Here is an 18153-nt window from a genome sequence, read left to right as displayed (position 1 = left end):
GGGCTGCATAAGCTGCAGAAAGTTTCTGGTCTTGGGTTCGACCTTGAGAAACAGGATTGTAGGCAAGGCAGGGAGTCAAAGGGTATCACACCTTACAGCCAGCAGCTGTGCAGGTCACGGGCAATGAGCCAAGGACAACTGGTAAATGTGGTGCATGAATAAGCCCAAACTAGAAGGTTTCTTGTTTGCTTCAAAAAGTAGTTGCTCAAAGGGAGCCATCTGGTGTGATGAAAAGAGGGACCCAGGTATGGACTCGACTAGTTTGGGGAATCCTTGCACTGGGAGGCTTGCGGGGGGTCTAATATGGGATAATTCCATGTCCATAAAGTCCATAAAATTGACCAAGTCCAACAGCGCTTCCCAGTTGGGGTCGGGCATCGCAACATGCCAGAGACAGAGAGCACTGATTGGCCACCACCAGGATACAGGCAGACAAGTATTGGTGTGGGCTGTGGGGAGAGGGGAAGGACCCAGCCAAGCCCAGACTTCCCTGTTGGGGCTGGGGCTTGGCATTTCCCAACGTGGGTGTAGATCAGACCTCGGTGGGGCAGCTTGATGCAAAGTATCCTGGTCCCACGCAGTATAGGCAGAGGTCTGGTGCACAGTATCAGTTCTTCTCCAGTTCAGAGGGAAGACCAGACCTAATCAACTTGGATGGGCTTGGGGAAGACAGTAGTGATGGGGAGCCATGGCTAGCAGAAGCTAATGTAGGCAGTCAAGTCTACTGGTTGGAGCAGCCATCGGTAGCCAGGACTTGGGACCCAGGATCAGAGGCCAAGTGCCAGAGCCAAGGGTCATGGCTGGCGTCAGGAGTCAGAACTTGGTTCTCTGGAGTGGGGCAAGCCTGGGTCCAAGGCTGGAGCCGAACTGGGAACAAGCAGGTGCAGGAGTTGCCACAGCCATTGGTGAATGCTTTGAGCAGTTGCTGGACTGCTGTTGCTGCTGGACATAAGAGCTGGTCTGCTGACTCTTCCAATCAATCACACGCTATAGCCAATTAGGCAATCTATTACAAGCGAGCTGCACTCATTAGGTTGTACAGAAACTGGTTCTGCTGTAGGCCCTGCTTTCAGACTGACTCTGTTTGCAGGCCCTGATTCCTGACAATCCTTTATTTTTTCCCCCAAATACAGAACAGAACTATTTATTGAAAACTTTTGCCTCTTCTGCATTATTACTGATACTTCTACCAGTTCCATTTAGTAATGTACCAATACCATTGTTAGGATTTGTTTTGTTCTAGTACAATTTAAAAAAAATCTTCTTTATATCATCCTTAACTCTGCTGGCCCTAGATTTCTCCTTGTGTCCCTTAGCTTCCCTTTTCAATTTTCTATAATTCCAAGCTTCTGACTTATATTCTTTACTGTCGACTTCCCCATTCCTTTATTTGTTATATATTGTTTCTTTATTTTGAGGGAGTTGGGGGCTCCATCTACTATATCAATCTCTGGCTAGTAGCTGTGTAATAAATGTGAAGACCATGCCTCCCTCTGTCCTCTGGGGGGGATGAGGGGCTCTCTTTCTCACCTTACCCTGATGCCTCCTAGCTGCTCTGAAAATGGTGGGGGTGGGACTCTGCTACCATGCCACTCCAAGAGCTTCCATTTTACTGGCCCTGCTCTCCCATAAATAGTGCGGTTATCACTGGGGCAGCAGGTACTGACTGGGGAATTATTCTCTTTCAGGGGCCGGTGACCTTCGAGGAAGTAGCTGTACATTTCACCAAGGAAGAGTGGGCTGTGCTGGACCCTCCTCAGAGAGCCCTCTACACAGACATCATGCAGGAGACCTATGAGAATATGACTTCGCTGGGTAAGAACTCCTGTCCCATCAGTTATTAATAACTGTGTGGGCTCACTTTTATATGTTTTCTCATCATATAATTTTTGACAGGTTTCCATACCCCCCTTTTTTTTTTTGCCTTATGTCCTGCCCTGGTATCATTTTTGGATATGTGATTTTTTTTGTGTGCTGTCGGTCCATTTTGAAAAAAATATATCATTTTAAAATTTTATATAATTTACCCTTTCTGGATTTATGAAAACTGAATGATAACTTTCCTACCTTTTCCTCATTTTAAGAGGCAATTGTAAATAAAGTCTAGTAAATAGATGTACTATGTCATGCATGGATTGTGTGGTGGTCAGATGTGTCCACCTGTCGATAGGAGAATGTATAAGGTGCCGTTTGGGAACAAAGGGAGAACAGGGAGCAGTGGGAGAGGAAAAAAAGACGCCAATAGGTGGGGAGGGCTGAGGCTGTGTAAGGAAGGGGAAGGTGTCTGGAGGATTAGGGCTAAGGCCTGGTCCACACCTGAAACATAGGTTGACCTAGCTATGTTACTGAGGGGTGTGAAAAAAATCACATCCCTGAGAGACATAGCTAAGCCAACCTATGCCTGGTATAGGCACTGCTAGGTCGATGGAAATATTCATCTGTCAACCTAGCTACTGCCTCTCAAGGAGTTAGATTTCTTACAGTTACAGAAAATAGTCCGTGTACTAAGTGTCTATACTTATAATTAAGGGTCATTGCTGAACTTAATTGTTTCTGGGCATTATATGTTATCTTCCTATGTACTCTGGCCTCACTAGGCATACATAACAAAATTATTGTCTGACTCTTGCATCAAAAAGAATTGCTATTTTTTTTCTATATATAGTTAGGGTCTCTTGTTCTTTCCACAGTACTGATGTCTTTATGCCTCAAATAGGTTTCTGCAGACTAATAAGACTTTTAATTAGAAATCACATCATAATAACACATCATTAAGACATAATAATGAAAAATTGACATTGAATAAGTTTAGAATGATTGGCCCACAACTGTGTCCATTCCCTTGTGTTTCACAATTTGTTTTCCAGAGTACTGTTGTAGAATTCCCAGTTTTTCATCAGATGAAGGATCTGAAATGTATACAGAGTAGCAGTAGCCAATTGTATAAATGGATTTCATGTTGTCGTGAAGTTACTCTCAATGTTTAGTACTGCTTTATTTTTCTTTTTAATGAATAGTTGCAATTTGCTCATGATCATATATGTACATCCACTTAGGCCTTGTCTACACAACAGAGTTTTGTTGACAAAAGTCAGCTTTCATCAATAAAACAGTCGTGGTGTACACACTACAATGCTCCACTTGCCAGTTCATAGAATCATAGAAGATCAGGGTTGGAAGGGACCTCAGGAGGTCATCTAGTCCAACCCCCTGCTCAAAGCAGGACCAATCCCCAATTAAATCATCCCAGCCAGGGCTTTGTCAAGCCTGACCTTAAAAATTTCTAAGGAAGGAGATTCTACCACCTCCCTAGGTAACGCATTCCAGTGTTTCACCACCCTCCTAGTGAAGAAGTTTTTCCTAATATCCAACCTAAACCTCCCCCAGAAGAGTTTAACTCTTCTGCTTTGCTGACAAACTAAAGCCACCATGATAAGAGGCATAGAGCTTTTGGTGGCAAAGTTAGGTTGACAACGTGTCAGTGTAGACACTGTGCTTGGTTATGTCACTGTACACGGCCTCCAGGAGGTGCGTCACAATGCCCATCCTGACCACTCTGCTCAGCAATTCGATCTTGGCTGCCCTGCAGCCAGGTACGCAGACGTTCACCCCTCCCCCTTTAAAGTACTGGGAAATTTTGAAATTCCGCTTCCTGTTTGCTTGGCGTGGAGAGCTCACATTGCATCTTCCCAGCTGACCACGGTGGCTCCGCTCAGCAAACGTGCTCCTGCTTGGAGTACATCGGAGATGTTGGATCTGCTGGGTCTGTGGGGAGAGCAGGCTGTGCGGTCCCAGCTCCTTCCAGCCATAGGAACTTCAATAGCTATGGGAAGATTTCTCATGGCATGTTGGAAAAGGGCTACAGAACAGGACATATAAACTTCGAGGAGCTGAGGCAGGTGTACAAGAAGGCAAGGGAGTCAAACCACCTGGTGCTGGACCTCTGGTGCTTCTACAAGGAGCTGTATGCTGTCTTCGGGGGTGACCCCACCTCCAGCACCAAGATCCCCATGGATACTTCAGGGGGGCTGGAGACAGCAGCCAGCACACTTAACCCTGAGGACAAAATGGAATTAGAGGATGAGGTGGGGCAGGGTCATCCAATACAATGAAGGCAAGTCAGGACCTCTTCTCAACCCTGGAGGATTCAAGCCAGTCCCAGCACTCTGTCTCTGGTGCTCAGTGCAGAAAGGAGCTCTGGTAAGTGCTCTTTTTGATTTGATACTGCTCCGTTTCACATACGGCTGTCCTTGGTTTCATTTTATGGTAGAAGTTGGTTAAGGTGTAGAAATGTACAAGACTTGCAGTGTTTGTGTCTGCTTCCCATTTCCCTATGCAGCTACGCTGTGGGGGTGTGACAAGACCCCCAGGGTACAACCTGGAACTGTGGGACTGCTGTGCCCCCTTAAATCTCCAGCCTGGGCTGGCTCTCACAATACTTGGCCAGTGACAAACAGTGAACCCCTCAAAGTGGTGTTTTCACTCAGCCACCAACAAACAGAGGCACACCCAGCTAAGCTGCATAAAGGCTCCCAAGCCCCTAACCTTGAATCCCAGAAAAATATTATCTTACACTGCTTGAGACCTTCTCTTTAACAGTGCAAACTTACTCATTAGTTGTCCACTTTCCTTTGATGAAGTGGTGATGCACCAGCCTTTGTAAGCTAAGCAAATTTCCCAAGCACTTTAGACAAACTCACTGGTAAGGATAAAATATTAGAATAGGTTTATTAACTACAGAAAGCTAGATTTTTAAGTGATTATAAGTTGTAGTCATAAAGCTCAGAAATAGTTACCAAATAAAATAAAAAGTAAGTATGCAATCTAAATTGTAAATCTCATTAGACTAAGCTGTATTTGGATCAAGCAGTTTTTCTCACCTCACTGGATGTTGCAGGCAGGTTACAATCCTTAATACACAGGCTGATTTTCCTCTTCAGCCTGGGACCAGGCTCCTCAGTTCAGGTCTTGTTTTCCCAGTGTTCTTGTTTCCGTCAGTGTAGGTGGGGGAGGAGAAAGGTAATTGCATGATGCCACTGTCCCTTATTTTATACCCTCAGTCCATGTGCCTGGAAAATACTAACATGTCCTGGAAACTCTGTGACTCAGCAAGGCCTGAGCAGTCCCACTGGTGTGGCCTTGTGCAACTGAGTCATAGAGTTGAGCAATCCAGATTGTGTGGTACTTGTGCAACTCTCTTACATAATTTTAAATCCCTTGTTTATGGCTTCCCTGTGGTCATTCAGTGCCCGCCTGGGTGTGGTTACCTCCTTCGTTGTCACTGGACAACTAGCAGTGGGCGACTCCCAAACCCACAACATATTTCATTAAAACCATAGAACAGGATCTCATAACTTCATGCACACTAACAATATACATATTTTGACAAAACAATGAGCTTCAGCAGATCATGACCTTTCATATGCTTTCTTAAATGGCATGCTTCGTTTGATATATCACAGCCATATATGAATGATGAATAGGGGGGTTACAGGGTGCTACTTTGAGGTACAGTGTGTCACAGGAGGCCCAGTGAGAAAGTGTGTTAATGCACACCAAGATTTCACGGGAATCCTCCAGAGGGATAGCTAGGAAACTTTCCTGGAGGTACTCGCCAATTCTCTGCTGAAGGTTCCTTGGCAGAGCAGCTTTGTTTCTTACCCTGCTATAGGAAATTTTCCCACAACAATCGGCAATCACTTGTGCAAGGATCAAATCAGCACACAGGCAAGCAGCAGAGGGACCTGGTCTGAAGCCACAGGTAAGCAGGAGATGCACCCTTGCATCCTTGTTTACTATTGGGAATGAGGGATCGGCTTCAATGACCCCCTGCTTGTAGAAAACTGGCAGAATTTACAATAGTGTCCCTAGTTGCTTGCAGTGGTTCCCTTCCAACCTAGACATTTTGAAAGCCACCTAGACATTTTGCCCCACCTTGGATCTCCCCACCACCCCCATGGGCCAAACTCCCCATGTTTAGGACACTCTTAGTGCTTGCCAAGGGAGAGTGAGAAAGAGGTGTACTTAATTATTATGATTCAATGCTGTGAGTGCACTCACAGTACTGCCTCTATTGATTGCTTCTTGTTTTTCTGTAGATGTGGCCTTGAGGGGAACCCCTTACACGCCAGCCAAGCGCTTGCATCAGGTAAGGAGGCCACCCAGGCGGAGGAAGGAGGACATGTTTAGAGAGGTGCTCCAAATGTCTCTGACGCCACAGATCACGCTCACAGGGCATGGCGAGAGTCAATTAATGAAAAATTGAAGATACATAGCCAGGAGAGGAAGCAGGGCCAGGAGCATATTTCAGAGGGCCAGGAGTGGATGATAAACTGATGGAGGACCAAACAGAGATGCTGAAGTCCCTAACTGAGCTAACTGTGTGCCAGACCCTCCCCAAACTCCACCCTCACATTTCTTGCATGTGCCCTGCCTGTTGCAGTACCCCTTGCACTCCAGCCTTCGGACAGGTTCCTTAACTACAGCTGGACTCACACACAGCTATGAGCGCCTCCATTAAGAGGCTATTCCTCAGCTTTCTGTGCCTCGCAAGACATTGAATTCTGTGTATTGGTTATTGCTGTTTAATATAAATGTACTCATAGGAGAAAAATAAAGACTCATTTTCTTTCTACATATGGTGGTTGCTGCAGGAATTCATACACAGTGGGAAAGGGCACATATGCAGACTACAGATCACACTCAGGAAACAATCATGACAAGGGTCATTCCAGGCAGCAAGTAAACAAAGCCTGGCTGAATGCATTGCAGAAAGACACATTACTGTGGCTCACTGTCAAAATGTTGCTTCAAAGCCTCCCTGATTCGAATAGCCCCCCTATTGTGTCCCTCTAATTGCCCCAGTATCTGGCGGCTCAAAATCTGGTGCCAGGAGATCTGACTCCACACTCCACCCCAGGAAAACTTTTCCCCTTTAGTTTCATAAATATTATGAAAAGTACAGCAGGCTGCTATGACCATGGGCATATTTTCCTCACTGAGATCTAACCTGCCATAAAGGCAGGGCCAGCGAGCCTTTAAACTGCCAAACATACATTCAACAGTCATTCTGCATCTGCTCAGCCAGTTGCTGAAGCGTTCCTTGCTGCTGTCAACGTCTCCACTGTAAGGCTTCATGAGCCATGGAATCTCCCATGAGTACTACGGGCATTTCAACATCCCACATTGGGATCTTCTGATCTGGAAAGAAAGTCCCTGCTTGCAGTTTGCTATAGAAGCTAGTGTTCTTGAAGATGCAGGTGTCATGCACCTCCCCTGACCACCCTGCTTTGATATAAGTGAAACAACCCCCGTGATCCACAAGCACCTTACAATACCACACAGAAGTAGCCCTTTCTGTTGATGTGCTCCATTGCAAGATGGTCTGGGGCCAAAATTGGGATATGCATGCCATCTGCCACCCCAGAACAGTTAAGGAATCCCACTCCTTCAAAGCCATCCACTATTTCATGCACATTTCCCAGAGTCACAGTCCTTCATAGCAGGATGTGATGAATGGCCTTGCACACTTGTGTAAACATGACCCCCACGGTCAACTTCCTAACTCCAAACTGATTCATGACCAACCTGTAGTAGCTGGAGCCAGCTTCCACACAGCAATTGCCACGTGCTTCTCCACCGAGAGAACAGCTCTCATTTTGGTGTCCTTGCAGCACAGGGCAGAGGTGAGCGGTGCTCACAGTTCCAGGAAGTTGGCTTTGTGCATCCAAAAGTTTTTCAGCCACTGCTCCTCATCCTAGACCTGTATAAAAGTATGATCCCACCACTCAATGCTTGTTTCCTGAGCGCAGTAGCAAAGGTCCACCATGTGCAGCTGCTCCATGAATGCCAAAAGTAATCTGAAATTGTTTCTTTCCATGGCACACAGCAGGACAGGCTCCTTGGATTCCTGTTCAGATTTGCAGCTGATGAAATACTGTATGATTAGCCACATTGCGTAACCACGATGCCAGGGCACTAGGAATGTGCCTGGCGGGCAATAAACCTGGCTGAGTGCCTTTGTCACTGAACCCTGCTTGTGTCTGTCTTTTTTATAAGTAACATTGAGGTTTGCTGAATTAACATGCTGCACTATTTACTAATTACATTAACATTTTAAGGACAGAAGCAGGGGGCACCCTGAACACCATTACTAAGGCAATGACATTTTAGCCTTTAGCACTTAACAACACTGGTTAGTACTATCGAGGTTTGCTGAACCAATTCTCTGTGCAAAGCTAAACAGCACAAAGAAAGAACACGCCCACCCACCAGCCAACTGACAACTGTGGGGAAGGAAAGAACACAAGGAATGGGTACTCCTTGGGTCACAGGAGGTGGGGAGGGCTGAGATTGGTGAGAAGAAGGGGACCGGGTATCATAGCTACACCTCTGTTCCCTTCCAGGTGACAGAGTGCCCACCCCCACGAAGCTGTCAGGCCTCTTGCATTTCTGGAATACTCCTGCTCCCAGCCAGAGCCCTGGGTGACAATAACTGGCATATCCTCTGTGCTTACCCAGCAACTCAGGTTGAGTGCAAACACCTTTGAGAGTCTGGGATCAGGGGTGCACAGTGACAAAACAAGTTTCTTCAAACCACAGTCATGTTTATTTTGCACAGGAAAAAAGCATAAGAGCAAAAAGGATTTTAAACTAACTGTTTTCACACATGCCTGTCTTACCTAAAAGCCTGTCATCCCCAGTCATCAGATAGGCAGGTCTCGCTTCTTCAGACACCCCAGCAGGGTCCCTGAGTTTCTGTCTCACTTCTCCAAATAATTATCTGAGCAGCCAGCCTCCTCTATAGAGGGAGTCCCTGTTTCAACTGCTCCAGGCCTTTTGATTTTTTGGGTCCCAGGCCTGGCGCAGCTCATGAAACCCAGTTCTGTAAGTTGGCTGGAGAAAGGAGGTAGAATATTCAAAGCAAATAGTTCGGGCATTGTTTCTTAGAAAGGGACTGCCAAGGTGTGACTCGTCATGAGCCATTCACCTTCCCTTTCTGCTCGTTTTCTTACAGGCCTTCCCCCCCACCATTAAACTAATCAAATTATTCACACAGTAAATATCCCAATATCCAGGTCAACATACAGAATTCATCAGCATTACAGAGCAGCTCCAACTTTGTCATGGGGGGGTTGGGGTGGAGAAATTGGGCCAAGGAACACCTGGGAAATGTGTGGAGGGGGTCAGTGTGACATAGGGGAGATTTTGGGACTATGGTTCCATAGCATTATGGAATCATTGGACTGGAAGGGACCTCGAGAGGTCATCTAGTCCAGTCCCCTGCACTCGTGGCAGGACTAAGTATTATCTAGACCATCCCTGACAGGTGTTTGTCCAGCCTGCTCTTAAAATTCCCAATGATGGAGATTCTACAACCTCCCTCGGTGATTTATTCCAGTGCTTAACCACCCTGACAGTTAGGAAGTTTCCAAATGTCCAACCTAAACCTCCCTTGCTGCAATTTAAGCCCCTTGCTTCTTGTCCTATCCTCAGAAGTTAAGAAGAACAATTCTTCTCCCTCCTCCTTGTAACAACCTTTTATGTACTTGAAAACTGTTATCCTGGCCCCTCTCAGTCTTCTCTTCTCCAGACTAAACAAACCCAATTTTTTCAATCTTCCCTCATAGCTCATGTTTTCTAGACCTTTAATCATTTTTGTTGCTCTTCTCTGGACTATCTCCAATTTGGCCACATCTTTCCTGAAATATGGCACCCAGAACTAGACACAATACTCCAGTCAAGGATTAATCAGAGCAGCATAAAGAGGAAGAATTATTTCTCGTGTCTTGCTTACAATACTCCTGCTAATACATCCCAGAAAGATGTTCAGGTTTTTTGTAACAGTGTTACACTTTCAACTCATATTTAGCTTGTGATCCACTATGACCCCCAGATCCCTTTCCGCAGTACTCCTTCTTAGGCAGTCGTTTCCCATTTTGTAGGAGTGCAACTAATTGTTCCTTCCTAAATGGAGTACTTTGCATTTGTCTGTATTGAATTTCATCCTATTTACTTCGGATCATTTCTCCAGTTTGTCTGGATCATTTTGAATTTTAATCCTATCCTCCAAAGCACTTGCAACCCCTCCCAGCTTGGTATTGTCCACAAACTTTATAAGTGTACTCTCTATGCCATTATTGAAATCATTGATGAAGATATTGAACAGAACCGGACCCAGAATCAATCCCTGTGGGACCCCACTCATTATGCCTTTCTAGCATGACTGTGAATCACCAATAACCATTCTCTGGGAATGGTTTTCCAACCAGTTTTGCACCCAGCTTATAGTAGCTCCATCTAGGTTGCATTTCCCTAGTTTGTTTACGAGAAGGTCATGTGAGACAGTATCAAAAGCTTTACTAAATTCAAAATATACCACATCTACCTCTTCCCCCCAACCACAAGGCTTGTTACCCTGTGAAAGAAAGCTAACTATCAGGTTGGTTTGACACAATTTGTTCTTGACAAATCCATGCCAACTGTTACTTATCACCTTGTCATCTTCTAGATGTTTGCAAATTGATTGCTTAATTATTTGCTCCATTATCTTTCCGGGTATAGAAGTTAAGCTGTAATTCTCTGGGTTGTCCTTATTTCACTTTTTATAGATTGGCACTATATTTGCCCTTTTTCAGTCTTCTGGAATCTCTCCCACCTTCCATGACTTTTCAGAGATAATCGCTAATGGCTCAGATATCTCCTCAGTCAGCAACTTGAGTGTTCTAGGATGCATTTAATCAGGCCCTGGTGACTTGGAGACATCTAACTTGTCTAAATAATTTTTAACTTGTTCTTTGCCAAATTTAGCCTCTGATCCTACCTCATTTTCACTGGCATTCACTATGTTAGACGTCCAATCAACACCAGCCTTCTTGGTGAAAACTGAAAAAAGAAGTCATTTTTAGAAGTCATTAGTACCTTTGCCGTTTCCACATTTTCTGTTATTATCGCCGCCCCCCCCCCAACCCTCCATTGAGTAACGGGCCTACCCTGTCCTTGGTCTTCCTCTTGCTTCTAATGTATTTGTAGAATGTTTTCTTATTACCATTTATGTCTCTAGCTAGTTTGATCTCATTTTGTGCTTTGGCCTTTCTAATTGTGTCCCTACAAACTTGTGTTATATGTTTTTATTCAACCTTTGTAATTTGACCTAGTTTCCACTTTTTGTAGGACTCTTATTTTTAGATCATTGAAGATCTTTTCGTTAAGCCAGGGTGGTCTCTTGCCACATTTCCTATCTCTCCTACACAGTGGGATAGTTTGCTCTTGTGCTCTTAATAATGTCTCTTTGAAAAACTGCCAACTGTCTTCAATTGTTTTTCCCCTTAGACTTGCTTCCCATGGGATCTTACCTACCAGCTATCTGAGTTTGCTAAAGTCTGCCTTCTTGAAATCCATTGTCTTTATTTTGCTGTTCTCCTTCCTACCATTCCTTAGAATCATGAACGCTACCATTTCATGATCACATTCACCCAAGCTGCCTTCCACTTCCAAATTCTCAACCAGTTCCTCCTTATTTGTCAAAATCAAATCTAGAACAGCTTCTCCCCTAGTAGCTTTCTCCACCTTCTGAAATAAAAAATTGTCTCCAATACATTCCAAGAACTTATTGGGTAATCTGTGCCCTGCTGTGTTGTTTTCCCAACAGATGTCTGGGGAGCTGAAGTCCCCCATTACCACCAAGTCCTGTGCTTTGGATGATTTTGTTAGTTGTTTAAAAAAGCTTCATCCATCTCTTCTTCCCGGTTAGGTGGTCTGTAGTAGACCCCTGCCATGACATCACCCTCGTTTTTACCCCTTTTAGCCGTACCAAGAAACTTTCAACAAGTCTGTCTCCTATTTCCATCTCAACCTCAGTTCAAGTGTAGACATTCTTAATATATAAAGCAACACTTCCTCCCTTTCCCCCTGCCTGTCCTTCCTGAGCAAGCTGTACCCTTCTATGCTAATATTCCACGTGTATTATCCCAGCAATCTGTGATGCAAACTATGTCATAGTTGTGTTTATTTACCAGCATTTTGGGTTCTTCCTGCTTATTCCCCATACTTCTCACATTAGTATACAGACATCTAAGATATTGATTTGATCCCCCACCAGCCCAGTTCTGTCTTGTCTCTCCCTTATTTCTGCTATAACAGCCCATTCTCTCCACAGATTCCGACCCTTCTCCCAGATCTCCATGTTTTTGACTTACCTGTGGGCTTTGGTCACCTGCCGCCTTCAAACCTAGTTTAAAGCCCTTCTCACTAGGTTAGCAAATGTGCTCTTCCCCTTCTTCGATAGGTGGACCCCATCTCTGCTTTGCAGTCCTTCTTCCTGGAACAGCATCCCATGGGCAAGGAAGCTGAAACCCTCCTGGCGACACCATCCTCGCAGCCAGGCATTTACCTCCAGGATGCAGCTGTCTCTGCCTAGGCCCCTACCCTTGCCTGAAAGGGTCGAAGAGAACACCATGTGCATGCCCAACTCTTTCACCTGTACTCCCAGAGCCCTGTAGTCACTTTCTGATCTGCTGAGGGTCTTACCTTGCAGTATCATTAGTGCCCACATGGATAAGTAGCATGAGGTAGTAGTCAGAGGGCTGGATGATCCTCGACAATCCCCCCATAACATCTTGGATACGGGCCCCTGGCAGGCAGCATACCTCCCGGGATGCCATGTCAGGCTGACAGATGGGTGCCTCTGTCCCCCTCAGGTCTCCAACCACCACTACCCTATGTTTCCTCCTGGGAGTGGTGACTGCGATCCTCCCAGCCTTGGGGAAACATGGCTTCTCCTCCACCACCTTTTGGGGGGCGATTCCTCATCACTCAATGCCAGGGCAGCATATCGGTTTTCCAACACCATGGTGGGTGGGTTGGGAGTAGGGGTGGAGCACTGCCTCCTGCCAGAAGTAACCAGCAGCCAGTGTCCTCCCTGTGACAGAGCCATGCCCTCCTCCCCCGATGGTGAGACAGCAGTTCTCTGTAGCTGGATAGCTTCCTCAGCCTTGAATGTCTCCCTATGAATACTCTCAAGGAATTCCTTGTGGGCACGTATGCTCCTCAGCCTACCCACCTCCTCCTGTAGCTCTCCCACCTGCTTCCTGAGAGATTCCACCAGCAGGTACCTTTCACACTGGATGGTCCCCCTGTTGCCCTAGATTTCGGGGGTGTCTATACCCCCAGAATGCGATTAAGCTAATTGCATCCATATTATATGCACTCAGCCACTATGAATTAATGAAATAGAACACCACATAGTTAAGGGTTAATTTGGAGACAGGCTTTCAGACGCAAGGTCATAACTACTGGCAGTTTTGCTAATCAGTATGGGAGGAAGGGAAGAAAACATAAATAACAGAGAGTGAAAGAAACTATGTGGATGGACAGGCTTGAGTCTAGATGCCTCTGATAGTAAAAGTTTATTGAAAGTTAGGAAAAGGGATGATTTAGTAGGGGTCATTATGACCTATATGTTTTGTAGAAGTTAGTTATAAAAAGTTCAGATAATAGAGTGTATTTGGGAGCAGTCCTTGGGAGCTATGCTGGGAGAGACATTTTCCTGATAGCTTTACTCCCCAGCAGGGAGGCGTTTGGCCAGTACTGACCTGTCATTGATGAGCCACACCATATCAGAATATAGGTAAATACCTGGGATGTTCTAAATCTATTGCTTATGTCTGTCTGTGCTTAAATCTAATAAACTGCAATGTTAGACGAAAACATGCTTACTTACATTACTCCTTGATCAGACAGAATTGCTGAGTTCCTGTTGACTTATTCCTTACACCGCCTGGAGTGAAATAGTTAAATCACCCCTATTGGGGGTTCTGATAACCCTAGATAACACCCCAACCTGGCTTTCTGTGAGTGGGAAACCCTTGTGATTATATTACATCTCCCTCCCACAAAATCCCTCTCAAACTCCCCTGTTTGCAGTCCCCTCTTCACTAGCTCCCCTTCATCACTTAGCCTCTGGCTTTTAAGGTCTTCTCTCCTAGGTCAGTTTACACCTTTGTTAATCACACAGCAGGAGGGTGATCACAAGGCTGATTGAGGCTGATCAAAGATGATCAAGGATGATTTAGGGAACAAAGGCTCAAACAGTCCTGGGACACACAATCCCAACTGACCCAGTAACTGAAATAACCTGAAAGAGAAAGAAATACACAAACAGACAGACAAACAAACTCACTCACCCCAAGATTAGTACTCGCATCTTGTTCGTTCAGCAGGGGGGGGATCTCCTTCTTCCCCCTCTCAAACTCCCATTTCCAGTCCCCTGTTCACCATCAGGGAATCCCACACCATAAACACAGAATCTGGATTCTGCCAGAGACAACTGGTATCTGCTGAGACTGGGGGGGTGGGGTCACAATTTAAATATTTGCTGCCCACCAACAGCTTGAGTCACACACCCCCAAGTATGCTTCCTCCTTACCCTCAGCGGCTCCTCTCTGCGGCTCCCAGGTGTTAGCTCAGTGTGGAGAGGGAGCAGCAAACAGCTGGGAGCCGCAGGGAGGGGCCACAGCTTTAGCTCTATGCAGAGAAGCAGCAGCAGCAAAAGCAGCAGCTCTCCCTGCAGCTCCCAGCTGTTTGCTGCTGCCTCTCCCCATGGCCACAACTCCCAGCTTGCCGGCTCCAGTAGCGGCCATGTAGGGAGGGGGCCTGGTGGCACCATGTAACCAAGCAGGGCCAGGAAACCCTTGTAAAAAACTGGGGAGCCCCCCCCCCCCCCATGCTTTACCTCTGGCTTCTGCCCAGCAAGGAGGGGGGCTCCAGCCCCATGGGGCGTGCCTGCTGGGTTTCAGGGATTCAGCAAGAGCAAGGCTGAAGCCCTGAGCCCCAGAAGGTGCGCCCCAGTTCTTGAGATGCTGAAGGTTGTCATATGCAACTCAGAGGGTCAGGAAGATTGGCCACCCCAATATGGAGTCTGCACTCTCTCCTTATGATAGTCCAGTTTCACTTTATTTGACATACTTCTTTCAAATGTTATTATTTTCACTCTTCTTCTCTCTCTGTGGCTCGGTGACTTCCCCGCTTCCTCCGCCCTCATATCTTTTCCCTATGCCCTGTGGCCCAGGCACCTTTGCTGAAATCTTACGTTCCTTGCACTGACAATATGCTCCATCCCTGCCACAAACATGTGCTTTCTAGTGATGTCATCGGTTGGTAGAGAAACTTCTGGGGACTGAAAGGGTCTCACTTCACCCACTCTCTTTCTGTAGCAACCACAATCTGTTTTCCCTGCAGGTTCCTGGGATCTTTGAGTCGGTCCCTCCTGAAGTCACATGGCCTGATTCTTCTTTTTCACATTCTCCTTTCCCAGAGGAATCAGAGTCTGTTGCACCTAAATTATAGTATTTAATTCACTAGAGTTATCCACACACTGGGGGATATTTATATACTCCCTTCCATTTCTCCTGACTTACTAGAGTCCCTATTTCTTCAAAACGGGCTTTCCTGACATATAATACCGCTGACTTACTGCATTATGGGACCTCTGGGCTCCCTCTTCTTCCTTACTGTGCTGAACCCCACCAGCCAATACTCACCTCTTCCAGATCTCCTAGTCTCTGGTCTTCTCTCTGTCAGAAAGAAGCATTTCTAGAGGGACTTCCCTACTGTCCGGAATCTTCACTGTCTGGGACTTGGAATCTCTGTGTTTTAGGAGCCTCTTTGATGATGAGTGTCTGGCTCTGTGTGTTCACAGGAGCGATGGGGATGGTTAAATCCACCAAAAGCAGAGTGTCCAGCACCTTTGAGCAACTTAGGAGCTGGCTCTGGTTACTGGCTGGGGTTAAAATAATAGAACACTTTTTTCTGACAAGCGTCCCATGTATTCAACTGATGTCCCTTGTTTTGTTCCCCTGAGCAGGGTTTCCAGTTTCCAAACCTGATGTGATCTCCCAGCTGGAAAAAGGGGAAGAGCTGTGGGTCTCAGAAATCCAGGACTCAGAGGAACAAGGGATCCTGAGAGGTGCCTGCACAGGTGAGGCATCATTAAACCAACTCAAAAACTGTCAGTGCCTGAAGGAAAGAGCTGGGATTCCCTACAAAGACCTTGTGAACTCTCTGAATTCAGGATTTTCCCCAGCATGTGTCATACCCTCAGGGCAGATATTGCTCATGACTTCCTACCTATCGTGACTGACACCTAGCTTCTTCCCTGACCTGCTGTCATCCTGAGTGTTTGAATAGGATGTGGAAACAAAATTTCTCCCCTTTTCTCTCCCTTATGGGGAAAAAAGTTTAGGTAATTCAGTTCCTGATTCTTCCCCATCTCTCCAGCACATCTCTCCCATTTTCCATTCCTGTTTGTGGTTTCTCTGTCTATCCCAGCAGGTGATGAGATGGTGAGTGAGAAGGAGGGTCAGAATCTTCAGCAGATGGATGCTGAGCAAGGGGAACCACACAGGATGTTATTGCAGAGATCCAAAGGGAATGTGTCCAGACGTCTTGAGGAAGGAAAACTGTATGAGAGTCAGCACAGGCCAGAGAGCCAGCCAGGGGAGAAAGACGGTAAATCCATTACTTGTCAGGCAACTCACAAAGACCTCAGGGGAACCACAGGACAGCACACAAACCTCACAGAAGAGGGAAAAAACACATGCACTGAGTGTGGGAAAAACTTCCGAGGACGCTCAGGCCTTAGTAATCATAAGAGAATCCATACGGGAGAGAGACCCTATGAATGCAGTGAGTGCGGGAAAACCTTCACTCAGAGTTCTCACCTCATTAGACATGAGAGAATCCACACTCGGGAGAGACCCTACGAATGCTGTGAGTGCAGGAAAAGCTTCACTCGGAACTCAGACCTTATTACACATCAGAGGATCCACACAGGGGAGCGGCCCTACGTATGCTCTGTGTGTGGGAAAACCTTCGCTCAGCGCTCAGCCCTTACTAAACATCAGAGGATCCACACTGGGGAGAGACCCTATGAATGCAGCGAGTGTGGGAAAAGCTATACTCGGAGCTCAGACCTTATTACACATCAAAGAATCCACACAGGGGAGAGACCCTATGAATGCCGTGAGTGTGGGAAAACCTTTACTTGGCGCTCAGCCCTTACTACACATCAGAGTATCCACACAGGGGAGAGACCCTATGAATGCCGTGAGTGTGGGGAAACCTTTGCTCAGCGCTCAGCTCATATTAGACACCAGAAAATCCATGCAGGGGAAAGGCCCTATGAATGCTGTGAGTGTAGGAAAAGCTTTACTGAGAGCTCACACCTTATCACACATCAGCGAATCCACACGGGAGAGAAGCCCTACGAATGCTGTGAGTGCGGGAAGCGGTTCAGCCAGAGCTCGTACCTTACTAAACATCAGAGAATCCACACGGGAGAGAGACCCTATGGATGCCGTGAGTGCGGGAAAAGGTTCACTGATCACTCTAGCCTTACTAAACATCAGAGAATCCACACTGGGGAGCGGCCCTATGAATGTGGTCAGTGCGGGAAAAGCTTCACCGAGAGTTCACACCTTATTACACATCAGAGAATCCACGCTGGCGGACGCTGCCACGAATGCAGTGAGTGTGGGAAAAGCTTCACTGAGCACTCAACCCTTACCAAACATCAGCGCGTCCACACAAGAGAGAAACACCATCAGTGCACTGAGTGCGGGAAAACCTTCTCTCAACGCTCACACCTTATGAATCATGGGAGAATCCACACCGGGGAGAGGCCCTACGAATGCAGCGAGTGTGGGAAAACCTTCACTTGGCACTCAGCCCTTAGACATCAGAGAATCCACAGTGGGGAGAGACCCTATGAATGCAGCGAGTGCGGGAAATGCTTTACTGAGAGCTCACAACTTGCTAGGCATCAGAAATTCCACAAGGGAAATGATAAACCATAAAAACCATATCCAGGGCTCACAAATGATTTTTTCCCCTTTAATACTTTTTCCTAATTCTGACATCAAGACCGTTAAGGCTGCCTGCACCATTTGCTTCACCATGGTCCCTCAGCACCCCATGTGGTTTCCCATTTTTGTTTTTTACAGCTTGCCCTTCTTTGGGGTGAATCTCATGGGCCTTTCTGTAAAACTCCATAGTCCTATGACTCAGGGGAATGTGTGGCCCTCCTGCCAGGAATGTCAGTCAGCTCAAGGTGTGGGAGATACGGGTCTAGCTATATCAACATAAAATCTACCCGGG

The 18153-nt window shown here is 46.4% G+C and overlaps 1 protein-coding gene across 1 annotated transcript in view; it reads left to right on the top strand.

Annotated features, from left to right (window-relative positions):
- LOC144258249 (uncharacterized) overlaps positions 1 to 17852 on the top strand; it is a 63689-nt gene extending 45837 nt beyond the window's left edge. Inside the window, 1 exon segment of the mRNA XM_077806666.1 lies at positions 16582 to 17852. Coding sequence (XP_077662792.1) covers positions 16582 to 17852 — 1271 coding nt within the window.
- Positions 17853 to 18153: the final 301 nt, after the last annotated feature.

This window comes from Eretmochelys imbricata, chromosome 28 (assembly GCF_965152235.1).
Source record: "Eretmochelys imbricata isolate rEreImb1 chromosome 28, rEreImb1.hap1, whole genome shotgun sequence".
Classification (NCBI taxonomy): domain Eukaryota; kingdom Metazoa; phylum Chordata; order Testudines; family Cheloniidae; genus Eretmochelys; species Eretmochelys imbricata.
Note: the sequence above shows the minus strand (reverse complement) of the source record. Positions and strands in the feature narration are given on the sequence as shown.